Source organism: Stegostoma tigrinum, chromosome 25, assembly GCF_030684315.1.
Source record: "Stegostoma tigrinum isolate sSteTig4 chromosome 25, sSteTig4.hap1, whole genome shotgun sequence".
In the NCBI taxonomy this organism is placed as follows: domain Eukaryota; kingdom Metazoa; phylum Chordata; class Chondrichthyes; order Orectolobiformes; family Stegostomatidae; genus Stegostoma; species Stegostoma tigrinum.
The window spans coordinates 45,192,513-45,216,406 of record NC_081378.1 but is presented as its reverse complement, the minus strand read 5'-3'; the positions used below and the strand labels follow the sequence as shown (position 1 = coordinate 45,216,406).

The window sequence follows — 23,894 nt, the reverse complement described above, 5'->3', positions numbered from 1 at the left end:
TCTGCTCACCAGGCAAGAAAGAAACAAGGGAGCACAGTCATTCGGGTATGTTCGGACATCGAATGGGGTTTGCAATAATGAATCCCATAACAGAATGATTTAACTTGGCAGCATTGACTCCACTGCAGTCTTAAACAGGTACACCAGAATTAGCATTGATTAACAATGACTTTTAGGTCAGTTGTTCAGAACATGAGAAATATAATCCACACAGATTACTGCTGGCAAGAATCTAGGTATTATAAACACTATAGCTGATTATTTATCCGGCACACATATTCCAGGACTTCTTTATTGGCAGAGAATAATTACTGTGGGTGCACTAAAAACTTCACTGCAGTCAATTATACTGGGGCTCATATAATTTACATAATTTAATGCAAAAGGAGCTGGTTTGTAATGGCAAAGTTGCAGGGCCAGGAATTCAGAGACCTAGGTTAATGCTCTAAGGACAAACATTGAAATCCTCAAATGGCAGGTGGTGGAATTTAAATTCAATTATTAATCAGGAATTGAAAGCTAGCCTAAGTGACGGTGACCATGGCAACAATCACAAACTGTTGCAAAAACCCACCTGGTTCACTAATGTCCTTTAGCAAATCTGTTGTCATAGCATCACACAGCAGGGAAGCAGACCCTTTGGTCCAACCCATCTACGTCGACCATAATCCCAAACTAAACTCGTCCCACTTGCTTGCATTCGGCCCATAACTCTCCAAACATTACCTTTTCATGTACTTATCCAAATGTCTTTTAAACGCTGTAATTGTACCCACATCCACCACTTCTTTTCAACATTCATTCCATACGTGAATGACTGTGAAAATATTGCCCCCTAGTCTTTTTAATCTTTCTCCTCTCACCTTAAAAATATGTCCCTAGTCTTGAAATCTCCCACCCTATGGAAAAGACACCTGCCATCCACCTGTTATCTATACTCTCGTGATTTTATAAATGTCTAAGATCATTCCTCAACCTCCAACTCCAATGAAAAAAGTCCCAGCCATTTCAGCCTCTTGCTATAATGCAAACCCTCCAGTCCCTGCAATGTCCTGGTAAATCTCTTCTGAAACCTCTCTGGTTTAATAATATTCTTCCTTATCTGGTCTGGTCTATGCATGTGACTCCAGGCCCACAATAATGTAGTTGGCTCTTAACTGCCCTCTGAAATGGCCTCAGCTGTATCAAATGGATGCCACAAAGTAAAGTGGAAATCACCCGGCATTCACCTAGGCCTTAGAATTGACATTGGCCCTGTAAAATGCCCACTACTAAGATGGGAGTCCTAGGACAAACTTTGGAGAGCTGTCTCATAATGCAGTCAAGCAACAGTCTGACATTGTCCTAGGTTACCCCATCCTCATCCCATTATGTCCTATCCCACTGGATGGGCAGACCCATCACAGGAGGCAACACATGGATATAAAGTTGGAGGGGTCTGCCCTGGGAGTTGTCAATGTTTATTCCAAACCTCAAAGTTTTGTTGCATCAGGTGAAACATGAGGAAGGCAATCTCCTGCTGATTGTCACTGACTGCTATCACCCCTAACTCCACTCAACTGATGAATCAATACTCCCTGTGTCCATTATCAATTGGAAGAGACACTGAGGGTTGGAAGGACAGAGAATGTCCACGGGGTGGGCTTGTTAATGTCCATCACCAACAGAAACTCAGTAATAGCATCATTGACCGAGTAGCCAAGTCCTAAGGACATTGTGATAGACTGGGTCTACAGCAGGTGGTGAAGGAACTTGCTACAGATTTATCTGTCCATAACAGCATTGGTAGGTGTGATCAACTACAGACACAAAGTCTAGTCTTCACTTCAATAGTTCCTCCTCATCTTTTGTATGGCACCATCAGTGTAGTAAATTGGACAGACTTCAAACAGATCCTGCAACTCAAGACTGAATATCCATGAGGCATGTGGGCCATCTCCTAGAAGACAGAATCTAACAATCTATAGATTTAACATCACCAAATCCTCCACCATCAACATTCTAGTGGTTATTATTGGCTAGAAGCTGAACTGGACCAGGTAAATAAATACTAGACTATAAGCACGGGTCAGTTGCTGGGAATTCTGTCAAGTAACTCAAATTCTGACTTCCCAAAGTCTAACTATGTTATACAAGGCAAAAATCAGAAGAGCGATAAAATACTCTCCATTTACCTGGATGCATGCAATTTATCCTTGACACCGTCTAAGGCAAAGTTGCCTGCTTGGTTGACACCCTATCTACAACCTGTAGTGCTCATTCCCTCCTCCATTAACAGACAGTAGCAATGGTGTATATAGCATCTATAAGATGGTCTGCAACAGCTTACCAAGGTTCCTTGGATGGCACCTTCCAGACCCACAGCTGAGGAGGAAACACTGTCATGTGCATTTTCTCCTCAAAGCCACACACCATTCTGACCTGGAAAGACAAATGCCAATCCTTCACTGTCACTGTATCAAAAACTCAGAACTCCCCCCTTAGCAGCAAGTGGATACACACAAACCATACAGACGATGACAGTTTGTAAAGGCAACTCACCACCTTCTCCTGGGCAACAAATGATGACCTAGCAAGCATCATCCACTTAGTTTTTTTTTCATCCAATCTTTTAAATGAAAGAAAAGAAAAATTGCATTTATATTGCATCTTTCACTAACTTAAAATGTTGCAAAGAACTTTACAACCAACTAGGCACTTTTGAAGCATACTAACTGGAGTACAAATGTACAAAATGCAGCAAAGTATTCACAGACAGCAAGACAAACAGACATGTGATAATGAACAGATAATCTGTCTTCTTCTACTGATATTTGCTGAGGGATAAACAATGGACATGACACTAGAAAATCTCCTCTTCTCTCTGTTGAAACAGTGCCATGGCACTTTCTATGTCAACCAGAGAAGGAAAACGAGAAATCGATTTAATATCTTTTTCGAAACACTACTCCTCCAACAGTGCAGAAGCCCCTAAGCACTATGTCAAGCTAGAAATTCAGCTTGTGTCTCTGAAGTGGGACTTGAGCCCACGACTTTCTGGAAGAAAAGTAAATGCACTTAACAGCTGAGCCTCTACTTCCTGAATATTAATTTGCTCATCTCATTGCTTCTACTCCTCTTCCTCCATATGATTGCATCATGTCTAACAATAGCATGCTTCTTGTAGTGGTTCTGAATATAATGAAGAATTAGTAAACACTTTATGGTCTCAAAATACTTTGTATCTCAGATATTTACATAGCTGGGCAGAGTTTCTATACATTTCTCTTTAAGGCACTCGCGAGCAATAAGATGTTCACAGTTGTAATAGTAAAGGCACAAGATTTTGGTGATAGAGATGACTGACACATTAATGTGTCACACAACATCACTAAACAGAAACTCAAAGGACTCACCACATAAATACAATAAGAGCAGGCCAGAAGCTAGCAATACTGTGGCAAGTAACTCACCTCCTGACTCTCTGAAGCCCGTCCACCATCTGCAAGGCACAAGTCAGGAGTGTGATGGAATACTCCCTGCTTGCCTGGATGAGTCAGCTCCAACACCACTCAAGAAGCTTGATCCCATCCAAGACAAAGTAGCCGCTTGATTGGCACCACATCCATAAACATCCACCTCCTCCACCACCAATGCTCAGTAGCAGCAGTGTGTACCATCAACAAGATGCACTGCAGAAATTCACCAAAGATACTCAGACAGCACCTTCCAAACCACAAGCAGTTCAATCTAGAAGGACAAGGGCAGCAGACATATGGGAATACCTCCACCTCCAAGTTCCCCTCCAAGCCACTCACCATCCTGACTTGGAAATATATCGCCATTCCTTCACTGTCGCTGGGTAAGAATCCTGGGATTCCCTTCCTAATGGCATTGTGGGTCTATCTACAGCACACGCACTGCATCACTTCATGGAGGCAGCTCGCTACCACCCTCCCAAGGGCAACTGGGGACAGGCAATAAATGCTGGCCAACCAGTGATGCCCATTTCCACAAATGATTTTTTAAAATTGAGAGTGGAGACACTCATCATAAAGAGATAATGTGCATATGAATACGAAGACAGTTTAAAAAATACAATAACTCACAAACATATTTTACGAGGTAAACCCTGGTGAAAGAGATGCACAGCCATTGGTATTACATTGGGTGGATGTGCTGGCTGAGATTCCTCGGTGTATTTGTTATATCATGCAAATTTTAGTCAGGCACTTTTGCAAAGTTTGCATATCCAATTGCATTTGAGAGGGGAAAAATCAAGAGAAAACATAAGAAGAATCTGAATCTCAGGAGTTACATGACCTATTTGAGGTTTCCTAATTATCCTGTGGAGCACACGTTCATTACTGACATGGAATATCACATGCATGAGGTGTGTACTGCAAGACTAAGCGTAATGTGTGACCAATATGCATGGAGGTTTAGCATAATCATTCCTAATTTAAATGGAGTCTAAGCTTGATGATTGTTACCTTTAAATATACTTCCTGATTAAAGACAGTAATCTTTTGGCATTCTCATTCAAATGGGAAAAGATGTCAATAGAGGCTGAACCGGTGATAACATGTAGTGTGAGCCAACATGTTGTCTCAGTATAAAATAAAGGATCTTATGGCCCTGTACCTATCTCTGGGCCAGCAGGTCTCAGTCTAAGGCCCACCTGCATTGGAATTGCAGAATCCCTACTGTACAGAAGCAGGCCATTTGGCCCGTCGAGTCTAAAGTGACTCTCCAAAGAGCATCCCACCCAAAGCCACCCTATTCCTCTAACCCTGCTTTTCCCACGGCTAATCCATCTAACTTACACATCAACAGATGGTGAGAGCAACACTTGGAGGAAACGGGGAGAATGTGCAAACTCCACACAGACAGTTGCCCAAAGGTGTAATCAAACCCAGGTCCCTGGTGCTGTGAGGCAGCAGTGCTAATCACTGAGCCACTGTGCCACCCAGCGGTGTGTCAAAATATATCCAAACTGGTTGATTAAAATAACTCCAACTGCACATTCATTATTTTCCTCCTCTGACCTATGAAAGGTATGGCGTCTGAAATCTAGCAACTTCAGGGCTATGGCTGTGAGAGATTTTGGTCCTGCCTGGATATTGGATTGCCGTACAGCCAGTATGGGTGAATCCATGACAGATTCCTGGTGTAAAATGTTTAAAACGTGCATTTTTAGTGTAAGGACCATACCACCATTCTGTGAATTAGTGGAAACACCAAAAGCACAGGCTGGGACAACTGCTAAATGCAAATGGGCAGGGCAAATGACATAACTATTTCCTTGGTCGCTTACAGTCAGCAAACGTAATTATAACAGTCTGCAAATTCACTGTAAGACATGGAAGTATTGCATGCAAAACAGTTTACAAAGAGAAGATATACTTTCCTGCAATATTGTGCAATGGGTGCAGTGGTTTAGAAATAGAAAGGATGTCACACCCAACTGACTATAATCTTTTGATTGAGAAGATACAGCACCTTCACAACATAGGCCTTGGGTCAAGCTATTAAATGAAACACATACAATATCAAAGTCTTCCAACTCAAAGATTGAGGGGTGTGCAGGGGTGCAAGCAAATGGATCCACGCACATATATAAAATCTCCCCTTACTTCCCCTTTGCACAGCCACTGAGCAGCCATGAATGAGTGTTTAGAGAGATTAGTGTTTTGCTAGATAGTCCACAGCAAACATAGCAATAGGGAAGAACTGCATAGATACTATATGGAAAATCAAGTTGCAATGAGCCTTGTGAACATGGTCAGAACATGTTGCTTGCAGTTGAAAACAAAGCCCATCAAAGCTCAGCACCATTTCTCAAGTCAGCTTGTATCTAATTCACAACAAGTTCAAAAGGGTCAATCTTCAATACACTGCCGACAAACCAATTCGCACCACCACACCAGACCCCTGACCCACCATCTTCAGGACAAAAGCAGGCAATTAAACAGAATTGGATAAATTTTGCGTGTTTTCCCTTTCTTTCTGAATCTCAAGCATTTTTGTACAAAATAAGGAAATAAAGTTTTTGAAATTAGCCAAACTGCAGGGTGGAAAGTTACCATCAATGAGCAGCACAGTGGTTCAGTGGTTAGCACTGTTACAGGAAGGATATTATTAAACTGGAGGGGGTTCAAAAATATTTACTAGGAGGTTGCCGGGAATGTCAGGTTTAAGCTTAAAAAAAACAGACTGGGACCTTTTTCCCTGGAGCATAAGAGGTAGAAGGGTGACCTTATAGAGGTTTATGAAATCATAGAGGGGCATAGATAAGGTGGATGACACGGTCTTTTCCCCAGGGTGGGTGAGTTCAAAAATAGTGGTTGCATTTTTATGGTGAAAGGACAAAGATTTAAAAAGGACATAAGAGGCAAATTTTGTTTTACAGAGAGTGGCTCATGTGTGGAATAAACTGCCAGAGGAAATGGTGGATACGGGTACAATTAAAAGGTTTAAAAGACATTTGGACAAGCTCATGAATGGGAAAGGTTTGGAGTGGTATGGGCCAAGCAGAGCCAAGTAGGACTAGTTTAGTTTGGGAACATGGCTGGCATGGACTAGCTGGGCTGAAGGGTCGGCTTCTGTACTGTGTAACTTGATGATCCTATGCTGCCTCACAGCGCCATGGACCTAGGCTTGATTTCTGACTTAGGCAACTGTCTGTGTGGAGTTTGCACATTCTCCCTGTGTCTGTGTGGGTGGTGTAGGTTAGGTGGATGAGCCATGGAAAATGCAGAGATGGACGGACAGTGTACTGGGGTGGGTCTAGGTAGGATGGTCTCCAGAGGGTTGGTATGGATTTGATGGACCGAGTGGCCTGCTTTCATACAGTAGGGATTCTATGTGCTACCAACTCCAGGAGCAGGCTTTGAATCAAGGTCGATGTGACGAAAATCGTCACATTTGAGACAAATTAGGTTTCTACAGATTGAATCAGCTTCTACTTGGCAGCAATCCAGGACACATACCTCACCAGTAAGCCAATATTCTAACTCCGACAAGTTGTAGAAGGCAATCATAGACTTCCTTTTTCAAATCCGCGGCACTGGCGAGTTACCACTGACTGGAAACTACACAGAGTTAGCCATATAAATACTACAGCTACACGAGCAAGGCAAATGCTGGGAATCCTGCACCGAGTAACTCATCTTGTCTCTCCCCAAAGCCTATCCAAGGCACAAGTCAGGAGTGTGATGGATATTCCCCACAAGCCGAGTCGGGTGCAGCTTCAACAATGCTCGAGAATCTTAATACCATCTGGACATAGCAAACCCATACCTGACTGGCACCACATCCTCAAACATCTACTCGCTCCACCAATGTACACACAGCTGCTACTGAGCATCAATCTACAAGATGCGTTGTAGAAATTCATCAAGGTTCCTTAGACAGCATCTTCTGGACTCAATGACTATAATCCAGAAACACAACGGCAGCAATTATATGGGAATACCACCTCAGACAAGTGCACCTCTCCAAGCCACTCAGCATCCTGCCTTGGAACTATATCATCATTCCTTCAGTGTCACTGGGTCCAAATGTTAGAACACCTCCTTTAACAGTATTGTGTGTCTAGCTACAGCTCACCAACACCTTTTCAAGGATAACCAAGGACAGACCGTAAATGCTGCCCCAGCCAGCAATGCCTTCATGCCATGAGTGAATGAATTCAAAGTTGACTGCGGTGCATTTTTGAAGGAAAACTGGAAGAGCTTTGGTCTGTATTTTGGACCAATTCTACATATGACCTATCTATTTCTGAAACTTTTGCTCATCCTGTAAAAAATTTTGTTATGCAAAAGACTCAATCCAATTGTACAAACATAGGGTGCAAATCATAGGCACAGAGATCCATTCCCAACATTCAACACACTGGATGTTCATTTACATTTGTTTTCACAGCACTTGGCAATGACAATTTGGTTAAGTTCCATTCTCTCCAAAACAGTGTGCTGAAGACTTGACAACAGATTTCAACGTCCAGCTGCAAATGATATAATCATAGGAATATAATCAAAGGGAGGGGGGGCAATGGCCTTGTGGTATTACTGCTGGGTTGTTAATTCAGTGACTCAGGTTAATGTTCTTGGGACCTGGATTCAAACCCCACCATGGCAGATGATGGAACTTGAATTCAATAAACAAAAAAATCTGGAATCAGTGATGAGCATGAAATGATTCTGAGGAAAAAGACACCTGCCATTCACCTTATCTATACCCATCATGATTTAATAAACTTCTATAAGGGTGCCCCTCAACCTGCTATGCTCCAGCGAAAAAAGCCCCAGCCAATTCAGCCTATTAATATAACTGAAGCCCTCCTTTCTGGTAAGCATCCTGGTAAATCTCTTCTGAAATCCCTCCAGCTTAATAATATCCTTCCTACAATGGGGAGACCGGAACTGGACACAGTACTCCAGAAGAGGCTTCACCAACGTCTTGTACAACCTCAACATTGCGTTCCAACCTCTATACTCAAGGTTCTGAGGAATGAAGGCAAGCATGCTAAACACCTTCTTACCCATCCTGTCCACCTGTGATGCAAGCTCCAAAGAATTACGCCCCTGAACCCTTGGTGGTGATTTTGGAGTTACAAGGGAACAGAATAACCAAATACCGTTGGTTTCTATATTGCTCTTCCCACATGCAGCAGTGACTCCATCCCGAGTACATGCCAGGACTCCAGAGGCACAGGAGAACAGTCTGAGAAACTTTGTTTGATTAGCCTGTTCAGGTGCGGTATGATATGCCTCTGTAGCAAGTTGGAAATGAACCAATAATTTCTGGTCCAGAGATCGAAACGTGACACGACCCGACTACGCTTAATCTAAGAAATTTCATGAATAGCTTGAGGACTATGTTCAAAGGACTGTGACATTGTAGTAAAGACAAGTAGGACTTGGTCTTTTAGCACATTAAGCCTGCTCTGCCATTTAATAAGAACACAAGTGATCGGATTATAACCTTAATCCACATTCTTGCCAGTCCCTATAGCCTTTAAATCCTTTAACAAGCAAAAATCCAACTCAGACTTGAATGGATTCAATGATCTAGTGTCTACAACTAATTCCAAAGAATAACAACCCCAGAAGAAGAAATTTACCCTCATCCCTACTTTAAACGCTCAGCCCCTTCTTATAAAGCTGTGTCCCCTTGTTTGAGATTCCACCATGAGAAGAAAGATCCTCCTGTACCTACCTTGTCAAGTCTCTTCAAAATCTAATATGTTGTAACAAGATCCAACCCTCATTCTTTTAACCTCCGCTGCATTAAGGCTTAGCCTGGTCAACTTTTCCACGTAGGGAAAAATGGTTTCAGCCTGGGAAATCAGCGTAGCGAACTTTCTCTGAACTGTTTCTAATATATCCTTCCTTAAGCAAGAAGACAAAATTAGACACAGTACGTCAGGTACGGTCTCACCAATGTTCTGCACAGTTCTAGCAATGATTTCCTACTTTTCTGCATCAGCTCCGTTGTAATAAAAGGCAATATTGCATTGCTTTACTGATCACTTACTGTACGGTCATGCTGGGAACTCTTGTGATTGATGTACAAAGGCACTCGGATCACTCTGTACTATAGCATTCTGCAATCTCTATCAATTTAAATAATATTCTGGTTTGCTATTCTTCCAGCCAAAGGGAACAACTATACAGATCCAAATGTAGCTTCATCTGCCAGATTTTGACCTATTCACTTAAACCATTTATCTGACTTTGCTGACACCTCTGTATTCTCCTCAGAACTTGCTTTCCTACCTATCCCTGTATCATCAGAAAATGTGGCTACAATATAGTCAGTCCTTTCATTAAGGTGACTAATAAATATCATAAACATTTCAGCCCACCCCCCCCGCAACCCCTGCCATTTTGATGCCTGTGGCACTCCCAATATTTCTAGCGTGCCAACCTGAAACTTACCAATGATAATGGGAACTGCTGATGCTGGAGAATCCAAGATAATAAAATGTGAGGCTGGATGAACACAGCAGGCCCAGCAGCATCTCAGGAGCACAAAAGCTGATGTTTCGGGCCTAGACCCTTCATCAGAGAGGACCCTCTCTGATGAAGGGTCTAGGCCCGAAACGTCAGCTTTTGTGCTCCTGAGATGCTGTTGGGCCCTCTGTGTTCATCCAGCCTCACATTTTATTATCCTGAAACTTACCAAGTTATCGCAACCCGGTTTTCAGTTTGTTAGCCATCCCCTATCCCATTTAATATATCACTCCCAAAACTGTTACTTTGTCAATAACTTTTATGTAACACCATAACAATACTTTGGAAAATCCAAATACACTGTATGTACTGGGTTCACCCTTTACCATTTCTGGTTATTACTGGGAGTGTTGGGCCAGGATTCTCTAAAAGTTAACTTGCAGGTAGAGTCTGTGATTAAGAAAGCGAATGTAATGTTGTCGTTTATCTCAAGAGGGTTGGAAGATAAAAGCAGTGATGTGTTTCTGAGGCTTTATAAAGCTCTAGTTAGGCCCCATTTAGAATACTGTGTCCAATTTTGGGCCCCACACCTCAGGAAGGTCATACTAGCCCTGGAGCATGCCCAGTGGAGATTCATACGGATGATCTCTAGAATGGCAGGTTTAACGTATGATGAACACCTAAGGATCCTGGGATTGTACTCATTAGAGTTTAGAAGGTTGAGGGGAGATGTAATAGAAACTTACAAGATAATGTATGGCTTAGAAGGGGTGGACGCTGGGAAGTTGTTTCCATTAGGCGGGGAGACTAGGACCCGTGGGCACAGCCTTAAAATTAGAGGGGGTAAATTTAAAACGGAACTACCATGACATTTCTTCAGACAGAGAGTGGTGGGCTTGTGGAATTCATTGCTACGGAGCGCAGTGGAGGCTGGAACGTTAGATGCCTTCAAGACAGAGAACAACAAATTCTTGACCTCAGAAGGAATCAAGGGCTACGGGCAGAGTGCAGAGAAGTGGAGTTGAAATGCCCATCGCCACGATTTAAATGGTGGAGTGGACTTGATGGACCGAATGGCCTTACTTCCACTCCTATGTCTTATGGTCTTATGGTCTTACAGTCTCAAAGAATTTTAATGTGTTCATCAAGTGCAATTTCCCTTTCAGAAAACCATATTGACGCAAACTGACTGGATTATGATTTCTTCGAGCATCCTGCTACTGCCTTCTCAATAACAAATTCCAATATTTTCCCTGACGATAGGTATTAAGCTAACTGGCCTGAAAATATCCTTCCTTTCTTGAATAGAGGTGTCACATTTGTAATTTTCCAATGTGCTGGGACCCTGCCAGAATCTGGGAAATTTTGGAAGCTTACAACAACTGTATCCACTTTTTCTCCAACCAAATCATTCATGACCCTTGGATGCAGAATATAAGTTCCAGGGGATATCCTCCCAAGCATTCTTTAACAGTCCCAGTTCTTTGAAGTTTCTCCCCCGCTTTCGACTCTTGATTTTATATTTTTGGGATGCTTCCCATGTCTTCTATTGACAGATAGAAAACTTTTTCAAAAAACGTATGTGCAGTTTTCTTCCTTCTCATTGTTAAATCTCAGTCTCATCCTTTAAAGGAAACAACACTAACTTTAACAGGGTCCTTCCCTATTATATACATGTAGAAGCATTTATTGACAGCCTTTAGATTTCTGGCTGGTTTCCTCTCACTTTCAAATTTCTCTCTCATTTTCTTTTAGTCATCATTTGTGGGTTTTATTTAGTTTTCACCATCTTAGCAGTAATCTTTGCAGCATTGTACATCTTTTCTTTCATAGAGGCAGAGAGTCATACAGCACAGATACTGACCCTTCAGTCCAAGCTGAGCGCAATCTCAAACTAAAATAGTCCCACTCGCCTGCATTTGGCTCATATCCCTCCAAACCTGTCCTATTCATGTAATTATCCAAATGTCTTTGAAATGTTGTAAGTGTATCCACATCCACCACTTCCTTTGGCAGTTCATTCGACATGCGCCAACCGCTCTGTGTGAAAACATTGCCCCTCGTGTCCTTTTTAAAACTTTTTCCTCACCCTTAAAAATATGCCCCCTCGTTTTCAACTCCTCCACCCTAGGGAAATGACCCTTGCTATTCACCTCGTATATACCCCTCATGATTTTATAAACTTCTAGAAGGTCACCCCTCAATCTTCTATACTCCAGTGAAAAAGTCCCCTCCGGCCTATTTTCAAAATTCAAACACTCCACTTGCAGCAACATCCTGATAAATCTCTTCTGAACTTGCTCCAGTTTAATAATATCCTTCTTATATTCAGGCAACCAGAACTGCAAACAGTACTCCAGGAGAGGCCTCACCAACATCCTGTACAACCTCAACGTGACGTCCCAACTCCTATAGTCAAAGGTCTGAGCAATGAAGGCAAGCATGCTAAATGCTTTCTTAACCATCCTGTTTACCTGCAACACAAATTTCAAGGAATTATATATCTGAACCCATAGATCTCTGTGCTCTACAACACTACTCACGGCTCTACCTTTAATTATATAAGTCCTGTGCTTGTTTGTTTTACCAAAGTGCAAAACTTTTCTGTATTTATTCAAATTAAACTCCATCTGCATCTCCTCACTCAACCGATCAAGATCTCTTTGTAATCTTAGATACCCCTCTTCATTGACCCGTTAACCACCAATTTTCAAGTCACCCACAAACTTACTAACACAGAAATATAGAATATAGAAGCAGGAGGAGGCCAATGGGCCCCACGATCATGGCTAAACTCAATAGCCTAATCCAGTTTTCTCCACATAACCTTTGATCCCATTTGCCCCAAGCACTATATCTAGCTCTATATCTCACCCCTTGAATACGGTCAATCTTTTGGCATCAGCTACTTCCTTTAGTAATGAATTCCACAGGCATACCACTCTTTTGGGTATAGAAATGTCTTCTCATCTCCATCCTATCTCATCTGCCCCGAATCCTCATACTGTGACCCCTGATTCTGAACACACCCACCATCAGGAACATCATCCCTGTATCTACCCTGTCCAATCCTGTTAAAATTTTATAAACGGGGTTGCACGGTGGCTCAGCGGTTAGCACTGCAGCCTCACAGCGCCAGAGACCCAGGTTCAATTCCGGTCTTGGCAACTGTTTGTGTGGAGTTTGCATGTTCTCCCTGTGTCTGTGTGGATTTCCTCCGGGTGCTACGCTTTTTACCCCACAGTCCAAAAGATGTGCAGGCTAGGTGGATTGGCCGTGCTAAACTGCCCATAGTGTTCAGGGGTGTGTGGATTATAGGGGGGACGGGTCTGGGTGGGATGCCGGAAGGGGCGGTGTGGACTTGTTGGGCTGAAGGGCCTGTTTCCACACTGTAGGGAATCTAACCTAATCTAGTCTAAACCTCAATGGGATCTCGCCCCCCGCCCACTCCCGGTTCATCTGAACTCAGGGAAAACAATCCCAACCTAGTCAGCCTCTCCTTATATGCCAGACCCGCCATCCCCGGCATCAGCCTGGTAAACCTTCCCTGTACTCCCTCGAGAATAAGAACATCCTTCCTCAGAAACAGAGATCAAAACAGTGTACAATATCCCAGGTGTGGTCTCACCAAGGCCCTGTACAACTGCAATAACACATCCCTGCTCCTGTACTCCATGTTTCCTATATTGTCATCCAAATTGTTTATAATAAATGATGAATGACAGTAGATCCAGCACTGATCCCTTCAGAACACTGTTGGTCACAGGCCTCTAGTCTGAAAAACAAGCCTCCACCACCTCCCTCTGTCTCCTCACCTAAAGATAATTATGCATCCAACTGATAAACTCTCCCTGAATCCCATGTGATCGAACTTTAATTAGTCTCATGTGAAATCTTGACAAACGCTGTACTGAAGTCTACGTAAACAACATTTACCGCTCTTCCCTCATCAATTTGATTTTGTTTTGATTACTTCCCCAAAAAATTCCATGAGACATGATTTTCCTTGCACAAAACCATGCTGACCATCGCTAATCATCCCTCACCTCTCCAAATACACGTAAATCTTATCTCTCAGAATCACATCCAATGACTTACCACCAATCAATTTGATATTATCTTTTACTTCCTTAGTTATTCAAGGATGGTGCATCCGTCTCACACTTTATGCTGTCTCAATTGACTATACTTTTGTCAATAGGTGTGAAGCAGCTCTTTAAATGCCCATCAGTGCTCCTCTACCATCTTACCTTTTAACCTATTCTCCCATTCCATGCAGCCAGCTCTGTACTTATACCCTTGCAATTGCTTCTCATAAAGTCTCAGATAGTAGATTCATGCCCAAAAACTCTATAATTCAAACTGAATATAGGCTTCTTTCATTTATGACCCCTCTTCTGGACAAGATTCTTTACTATGACACCATTAATTAATCCTGCTTTACTAAGACTAAAACAGTCTGTACCCTGGTTGGTTCCAGAAAGTAGTGTCCCGAAGAATGGTCCAGACTATGGACTAGGAACTCATCGTCTAGGCTACTTTTGACAACTTTGTTTATCCAAATCAATAAGAAGATGCAATTTTCCCATAACTAATGCAATTCTTTTCTTACAAGCCCCTGTTATTTGTTGATTTATACTCTGCCCTACAGTATAGCTGTTGCCAGGGGGCTTACAAACCACTCCCACCAGTAGCTTCTTGAGTTTGCTCTTTCGTATCTCGACCTGAATTGATGGTACTCTTTATCTTCTGTGATGAGATCACTCCCTAAGACTGTACTGATCTCAGCCTTAGTTATCAGAGCTACCTTTTTACTTATTATTATTCTTCCAGAATGCCCTTCAATATCCCTTTGAAGCCCTCTCTTGTAATGGCTACCTTATCATACTCAGTCATTTCAATTTACTTCATCCATCTGATGGCAAATGTTACACGCAATCAAGTAAAGTGCCTTTAATTTTGCCCTTTTTGCTATTGTTCTCTACTCTAACCTTATCTGCTGCGACAGTCTTACATTTATACTCTCTGTCCATCCCTGTCACCCTCTGCTTATCATTCTCAACAACACAACCTTACGGTACTGCTTTGATGTTTCTCGAACTTTCTTTATCTCTACTCAGATGAACTCTACTCCCAACTATTTATTTTAAAGCCCTTTCTTTGTCATTACTTTTACAATTCACCAATACAGAGTACAACTCAGATGAAGTCCACAACAATAGTGCAGTTCGCTGTATCGCCAGGGCACCAGTGTTTCCTGAAGCAAAACCCTTTCAGCATCCTAATCATGTATTCAACTCTCTAATCTTTACCTGCATGAGAATTCGCTCCTGGCTTTGATAGCAATCCAAAAAAATTATAGCCTTTGTGTTTCTCCTTCTTAATTTAGCCCCTAGCTAGTCACACTCCCCCAACAAAATCTCTTTCTTAGTCTCACCACTATTGTTGGATCCCACGTGGACCACATCAAGATAAATTGTTCCTCTCCCATTCCAAGTTCCTGGACCAGTCCTGAGGCGTTGTCCTTGACCCTGGCACCCAATGGGTAACGCAGCCTTTGGGACTCAAATGCTTGGTTTCAAAGAAGTTATGACATGCTTTGTGTAATTTTTTTTTTACAGAGTTGGCCACACCCCATTCACCACTGTGTGAAACATATTAAAAAAAACTTATAATTTTGTCGCAAGTTTAACTCACACTGTAGTTTGTGTGTTTAAATTGGTTATAATGATACTTCCTTTTATACTGTAATGAGATATTTTTAAAAGATTTGTATGAAATTGTGAACATACAGACAGGAGTGGGCCATTCATCCCTTGAACTTGTTCTGGCTTTCAATGAGACCACGACTGATCTGTGACCTAAGTCCATGTACCGGACCTTTGGCTCATATCTCTTAATATCGTTGCTTCACAAATATTTATCTATCTCAGATTTAAAATTAACAACTGATCCCGCATTCACAGCTGTTCATAGAAAAGAGTTCCTAACATCTACCACCTTTTGTGTGTAGAAGTGCTTCCTGAATGGTCTGGCCGTACCTCTCAGATCATGCCCACTAGTTCTAGTATCCCTAACAGTGGAAATAGTTTATCTTCATCTACCCTGTCTTTTTCTTGTAACACCTTGAAGACCTCCATCAGATCATCCCTTAACCATCCAAATTCTAAAGAAAACAGAGAAAAATTGGTGTTATCCCTCCTCAAAGCTAAACTCCTGAAATCAAGGTATCATTCTTGTAAACCTACACTGGCTTTGGACAGCACACAATGTAATCTTCCTAAGGTGTAGTGCCCAGGTCTGCTCACAGTACTCCAAGTAGGGTCTTAACCAGAGTTTTGTATAACTGCAGCATTGTTTCTATATTCTTAAACTCCAGTCCTCTAGACATAATGGCAAGAATTCCATTAGCTTTTTTGATGATTTTCCACACTTCTTTAAAAGATTTGAAGCAGCGAGAGACTGAAGCAATAATTTATGATAAAAATTGGTTCAATGTTTGAAGCAGAGGAAGATGTAAGCACACAAAGTGAAAAGTGGGGGGCAGTGGGTCTGTTTTGCATAACTTCAATAAAGACCGAGTTTAATTGAGCTGAATTACTAAAAACAGCTAACAGTTCATTTTCCTACTGCTGTGGACATAATTCCTTTCATTCATAGATGGAAGAGCTGAGGACAAAAAGAGCTATTCAGTTTGGAAGAAAACATCCAATGAAGACAAGTGGGGAACGCTTCCAGTGTCCTGACCAACAATTCTCCCTTAACCAGCAATTATCTGATTTGCTGGTCACAGCGCATCACCAAATACAAATTGGCCACTGCTTTTGTCATAACGGTCTGTGTTTCAAAGAACTAATTATTAATACATGGAGCACTTGGGATGTCCTGAGGGTGTGATAAAGCACTTTAAAAAGATACATCTCTTCCTACGTCTCACCAATGTGCAAAGGGTAGCATGCTTGAATATTTGTTTGGTAACACTCTCATATATTTTGTTTGACAGTTCCCAGAACTGGCACCAGCTTTCCATGTAACAGCCAGTAACTTCTAAAATAAAACATTTGCTAATCTAATGACTTCCTCACATGCAACACTTCCACTGAAGCCTCTGTTCAAAAACAACAAACTGACATTACAGCACAAATGATACTCTTTACTCCTGTAATAATAACTCTTTCAGAAAGGCCACAGAATCCCTGCTCTGCAGTTCTAAAATAATGGTATAAATAAACCCCAGATAAGCCCTCATTCTTGTCTAGCTTTCAGCAGTGCTGCACAAGAAGAATGCATACGATACAATGTTGTTAAGTAGGGTTATTTTATGGCTTAGAGAGACAAACAAACAATAATGTCTGCCAAATTAAGAAGTAACTTACAATATGTTACATTGTAACATTGTATTCTCCACATAATATTGCTGAAAATTGAAGACAGAAAAAAACACATAAATGCACATGTTTCAACTCAACAAAATACGTGACAGCCATTCACTGGCTCATTTTCACAATCAACGTGTCTGGTTGAAATTTTAAAAAGTCAGGCAGTTGACTGTCAATCATCATTAACTGGTGCACTTTTCATGGCAACATCTCTACTGATCAGAAACTTCTTGCCAACCAATGAGTGCTTTCTTCACATAAATGGTCTTCCCTTAAACTGGAATTCTTTCAAATTGTCCTGATGAGCATAGACAAAATGTTCCAATAAAATTTATTGTTCATCAGCAATATTCAAATTCTGTACTACCAAACAACGATTTCTCTAACAAGAACAGAAATTGCTGAAGAAACTCAGCAGGTCTGGCAGCATCTATGGTGAGTTAATCTTTGTGAGTCTTTGCCATACACAGTTACATCAGAAACTATTGTCTTTTTGAAGAGAAGGAGTCAGCTGAAAAGGAGGCTATTCAGTCCCTTCAGCCTATTCTAATTTGATGTCAGGTCATAATTGACCTGTGCCCCAAATCCAATGATCCGTCTTTTCTCACTATCTTCCCTGGATAGACTTATCTCATAAAAACCTCTCGGTCAAGAAGACTTCAATTACTCCAACATTCACAGCTTTCTCAGAACATGCTTCTTGATATTGCTACTGGATAAAACAGCTTTAATTTTGATTTTGACTGCCATTTTTGCTTCCGCTCTAGAAGTAATTCTTCCACTGTATTTACCCACTCAACTCCTTTAAACATTTCAAACGCCTCAATCAGAACAGTACTCAAATCTCTCATTCTTAAATGAACTCCAACTTAGACTTATGCAATGTGCCTTTGAAATTTAACCCTTTCCACTCTTGTAAAGCCAAGAAAGAGCCTGTTCTAACAAGAAGACGACAAGGACATAATTATCCCAATGACCTATTTCTGTAGCATGTACTTTAAATGAAAAACTTTGAGGGTTAACTGAGCCTGACTCACAATGTGAGGAGTTTGGATCATCAGACCCGTCTTTGATACACGTTTCCTTCGACTGCTGCCTCGCTTCAAACGAGAGAGCGAGTGGGGCCTTGCAAAATGAGCCATGTTTTCCTCTCCTGATCGTGCATTTGCCAGTAACCAACATCCACAAAATACACATTCCAGCTACTTGCTTTTGTTAAACCTTCCTCCGGAGAGCATGTCCCACTTCTGGTGAAGAAAAAGCAAGTATTCACCTGTCTGCTTATTTGCAAGAACAAATAGGCAAAACATCATTGTAAATGGACTTTATTTGATGCAAAGGTCTTTACAACCTTTGCTGGCAACACTGCGTGTTTGTTATAAAACATGAAACAAAGGCTAGGATTGGCTTTGACATTACATTTTATAACCAAAGGGTTGTACGGTCGAAGTTGTGCGTTGTACTTTCTGTTCAAGTTAATTGCTGTTTAAGTATGCATTGTTTGTACTTTGATCGCGAAGCGGGTGACCTCATTCTTCTTCACACTTTTAACATGGCAAAGAAGACAATCTCACAGCTAGATGCTTTGTCCCTTCCGTTATTGCCAGCACAGAGCCTTGGCAAGTGTACAGAACAGCTTGTGCTGTTGGTTTTATTCTGTTTATTTTTGCTAAAAGAGTGTCTATTATTTGCTGGCGTAGTTGGCATGATTGGAAGGATGCATGTTCACAGTATGCTCCATCCTGAGACCAGGTTTAGGAGGAACATACCCAAGCTGATCAATTGATTGATTGTTGTCACATGCACTGAGGTAGAGTGAAAAATGTTGTTTTATGCTATCCAGGCGGATCGTACCATACAAAGTGCATCAGGGTGGCAGAACAGAGTACAGCGGTATAGCCGCAGAGAAAGTGTGGAGAGAGAGATCAGAATTGAACAGATCTCTCAAATGTTAAAAGTCTGATAACAGCAGGGGAGAAGCTGTTCTTGAATGTATTTATACTTGGCTTCAAACTTGTGTATATTCTACCCTACAGAAGAATTTGTAAGAGAGTGTAATTGGGGTGGGAGGGGTCTTTGATGTCGATTGCTTTGCCATGGCAGTGAGAGGCATAGATGGAGGCAATAGCAGGAAGGTTGCCTTACATAACGGACTGGGCTGTGTTCACAACTCTCTAATTTCTTGCGGTCTTGAGCAGAGCAGTTGCCAAACCACACTGTGATGCATCCAGATAGGAGGCTTTCTATAGTGCATCTATAAAAATTGCAGAGTGTCTTTGTGGACGTACTGAATTTCCTTAGCCTCCTGAGCAAGCAGAGATGTTGCTGTGCTTGCTTGACCATTGATTCAACGTGGGTGGACCAGGATAGATTGTTGGTAATTATCACTACTATGCACTTGACACTATCAACCATCTCTGCCTCAGCACCATTGATGCTAGCAGGGACATGCCTCTACTCTTTCCTGAAGTCAATGAGTAGCTCCTTTGTTTTGTTGATGTTGATGGAGAGATTGTCACCTTTACATTGTACCGCTAAGCACTCGATCTTGCTCAACCTCACTTAAGCACTCAATCTTCACTCCAGCTCTGCTTCACAATGTTGCAGACAATCGACACGCGAGGGTCTCAGTTCCCCACCTCATGCACTCTTGGTATGGAAATGCTGGTCAGAATCTGACCTCTAGGATGAGCACAGAAAACTGGGCACTGAGGCAGAGGAGGTGGTATTAGGAAGGATGCCCAAAGGGTTGGTAACATTGGCAAATTTGAAGGTTTATCTTAAAGAGGACAGAACAGGCTCTAGGAGCCCAAAAGCCTAATTTTTCCCTTATTACTAAGCTTTCAGGAGGTGGATAGAAGAAGGAAGAGTTTAGAAGAGACTGCACTTTGGTGGTTCAAGCAACAGCTAATGGTGGGGAAAAAAGAAGGGGGCCAGAGGGACTGAAAATTTCGAAGAATGAGAGATGACATCAACAAAACATATACAACCCCATGGAGTTTAGACAGTCTGGAGGTTGTTTTCTCCAGAGAGAAAGTCTAGAATCTCAGGAAAGGGGACCAGGAACTTAGGACTGCAGTGAGGAGCAATTTCTTCACCGTGAGGATTGTGGATACTATACTCCATTGGGTGCTCAATCCTTGTGCATAATTGAATCAGAGTCTGACAGATTTTAGGACACTGAGGGAATTGAGGGATACAGGGATAAGGCAGGGATGTGGAGTTAATTTAAGGGTTTAATATATTATTTTTCCTCCAGCAGAGTGTTTTACCTGATGTGGCAATGCTTATGTCATGTCCCATAAGATGTAAAACTAAGCATGGCATCAAAGAATCCTGGAGACACTTATTACTAAGTACAAACATTACATTCATAGGTACATACATTTCTGGGCACCATACGTTAGGACAGCGAATATATATTACAGCGAACACAGAAAAGGTTAGGGAGAATTGTTCCATTTATGAGAAGTACAAGTATTAGAAGTCAGGGCTTTCTCTTTGATGGGCATATTTTAAGAGGAGATTTGAAAGAAGCATTAAAAATCGTAACAGGTAAGACGACAATAATTCCGTTGGCAGAAGTATCGAGGATCAGACACAGATACATGGTAAAGATGGCCTGAGGAAAGTCTTTCTCATGCTGTGAGAAGTGTGTTATGGAGGCAAATCCAATCATGCCTTTTGTATAGTTATCCCATGAGAAAAAATAACTAGCATTACAGGGAAAGGGCAGCAGGAAGGGGCTACAGGAGTTCTTCATACTCAGAGACCGCACAGACAAAACAAGCCAAACAGTCTCTTTGCAAGCTGTAGCCACTCTATGATTGTGTTCCTCTTGCAAGTCATGAATTCAACTCATAGTCTTTGGGTCAGCTCTGTAGGAAAACCTTGCACTGTTATCTATAAAGCAAACGCAAGTACACTTTACTGATAATGCCTTACTATTGCCAGGTGTTTAATGCCATTTGCTGTTATTCATATCTTGTTTACAAACTCCATTCATGAACCAATTAACGTAGTTAGACCGATCAATTCTTGTCTCCTAAACTTTTAAAGGGACAGTGTGGATTTGATAAGCCTTTGTCATGTTCAAAAACAAAAATATACAGGATAGAATCCTAGAAACTACAGTTCAGATTGCCCATTTGACTGTTTGGTCTTTATGTACAGTAATTTAGTTTTTATGCAGTCTTCTCAAATTGTTCTTATAAAAGAATATTCCCTGTTGATGAAATGCCTTTCACAAATTCCCTAAGCACTCACATATGCAAGTGTGGCAGCAAATTTGTGTACATCACAAGATCCTGAGACCGATAATCTGTTTTAGTGATATTTGTCGTTGGACAAATGTTGAACAGGATCCTGGAAAATTTTGTTTGTTCTGTTTCAGTACAATTGTAAGGAATCTCCCACATCCATCTGAGGGGCTACACCAAGGCTCAGTTTGAGTCTCAAATATAAGGTGTCATCTCTGAGCCTGCTCTCCGTCAGTACATTCAAATCCTAATCTCTCTCTCAATTTCAGCAAAACTAAAGGGCTGATCATTGGCTTCAGGAAGAATGAAGGACACGCCCTATCTAGATCAACGGAGTGGACGAGGAAAGGGTCAAGAATGTCAAGATCCTAGGAGCGATGATAACCAACAATCTGACCTGGATCACCCACATCGACGCAAAAGTCAAGAAGGCACAACAATGCTTATTCTTCCAGGAGACAAAGGAAATTTGACATGTCCACAAGGACACTCACCAACTTTTACAGATGCACCATAGAAAGCATTCTGTCTGGGTGCATCATGGCTTGGTATGGCAACTGCTCTGCTCAGGACCGTAACAAACTACAGACTGTGAACACAGCCCAGTCTATCACACATACCAACCTTCCTTCCATTGACTCCACCTACGCATCTCGTTGCTACAGCTAGCCAGCCAACACCATCAAAGACAGCTCCCACTCCAGTTACACTGTCTTCCAACCTCTTCCATCAGAAAGAAGACAAAAGCTTAAATACACGTACCAACGGGTTCAAGAACAGAGATAGTAAGAGCTGTAGATGCTGACATCAGAGATAACACAGTGTGGAGCTGGAGGAACACAGCAGGCCAGGCAGCAGCAGAGGAGCAGGAAAGCTGAAGCTTCAGATCAAGATCCTTCTTCAGAATATGATTTGCTGACCCGAAATGTCAACTTTCCTGCTCCTCTGATTTAGCCTGGCCTGCTATATTCCTCCAGCTCCACACAGGTTCAAGAACAGCTTCTTCTCCATTGTTATTAGACTGCTGAGTGGACCTCTTACACTTCAAAGCTAACGTTGATCTTGCTTTTGTACACCTCCTGTGCAGCTGTATCTTTGTATGCCTCACTCTGCTCCAATCACCCTATGATCTGTGTGCACAAAAACAGAAGTTGCTGGAAAAGCTCAGCAGTTCTGGCAGCATCTGTGGAGAAAAGATCCTTCCTCAGAATGAATCTGTATGCCCTTATAAGTTACAATCTGCCTACATTGCTCGCAAAACAAGACTTTTCACTGTACTTGGGTACATAAAACAACAATAAATTAAATCAGATCAGGCATTTATTCTGAAGCCAATTTAACTATTTAATTGGACCATGACTAATCCTTACCACTGTTTTCATCTTTACTCCATAACTTGTGACACCCTTTCCCAAAAATAAAAGTCAATTAGTGTCTCTTCCATAATCTTGGGATGAACAAACATAAGGATCTGGGGAGTGATAAGCTATACATTGCTCAAACATTCAATAAAATCGTGGTTGATCTGATTCTAATCTTAAATCCACCTTGCCACCTACCCGATATCTTTATGACCCTCACTTAACAAGAATCTATCTATTTCTGCTTTAAAAATATTCAAGGGCTCTCCTTCCACTACTGTTTCAAGTTCCAAAAGCTCATGATGCTTTGAGAGAATTAAAAGCACCTAATCTCTGTTTCAATGGGCAACCCTTGATTTTTAAACAGTAATCCCTAGTTCTTGAATCCCCCATAAAAGGGAACACGTTTTCCTCAACTATTCTGTCAAGACCCTTGGGATTTTATGTTTAAACCAATTCACCTCCTATTTTTCTGAGTTCCAACAGATACTAGCCCAGCTGATCCCATCTTTCCTCATCAGACAACTTGCCCATTATTAATCTGGTAAAACTTTGCTGAATGTCCACCAGTGCATTTGTAACCTTCCTCAAATAAGGAAATCAAACTGCTCACAGTATTCCAGATGTAGTTTCACCAGTGCTATGTACAATTAAGGCATAACTTCCTCCGTCTACCTGGGGCTTACCTGCTGTTTCGAAAGTGGGAGTGGTGCCTGGGGAGTCTTGTGTACTATCCTTTTTGGCACAAGGTCACCCACATTCCACTGCATCTCAGAGTTTTGTAATCTCTCACCAGTTGGATTATATGCTTCTCTGTTATTCTTCCTGCCAAAATAGTACATGTCCCACTTTATACTCCATTTGCCGTGGTTTGCCCATTTCCTTAACCTACCTATATCATTTGCAGTCTCCTTGTGACCCCTTCACAGACAGGGAAGAGCTCTAGTTTACTAAAAC

At 41.7% G+C, this 23,894-nt stretch overlaps 1 protein-coding gene across 4 annotated transcripts in view; it reads right to left on the bottom strand.

Moving 5' to 3' along the window:
* The window catches only part of pde3a (phosphodiesterase 3A, cGMP-inhibited), a 429,455-nt gene that overhangs the window by 372,910 nt on the left and 32,651 nt on the right, over positions 1–23,894 (bottom strand). The window contains exon 1 of one of the 4 annotated variants that reach the window (XM_048554230.2): positions 18,355–18,603. The exons of the other annotated variants lie outside the window; for them this stretch is intronic. Coding sequence (XP_048410187.2) covers positions 18,355–18,459 — 105 coding nt within the window. The 5' untranslated portion in view covers positions 18,460–18,603. Of the gene's footprint in view, positions 1–18,354; positions 18,604–23,894 lie in introns of those variants that run through there. 4 annotated transcript variants of the gene reach the window in all.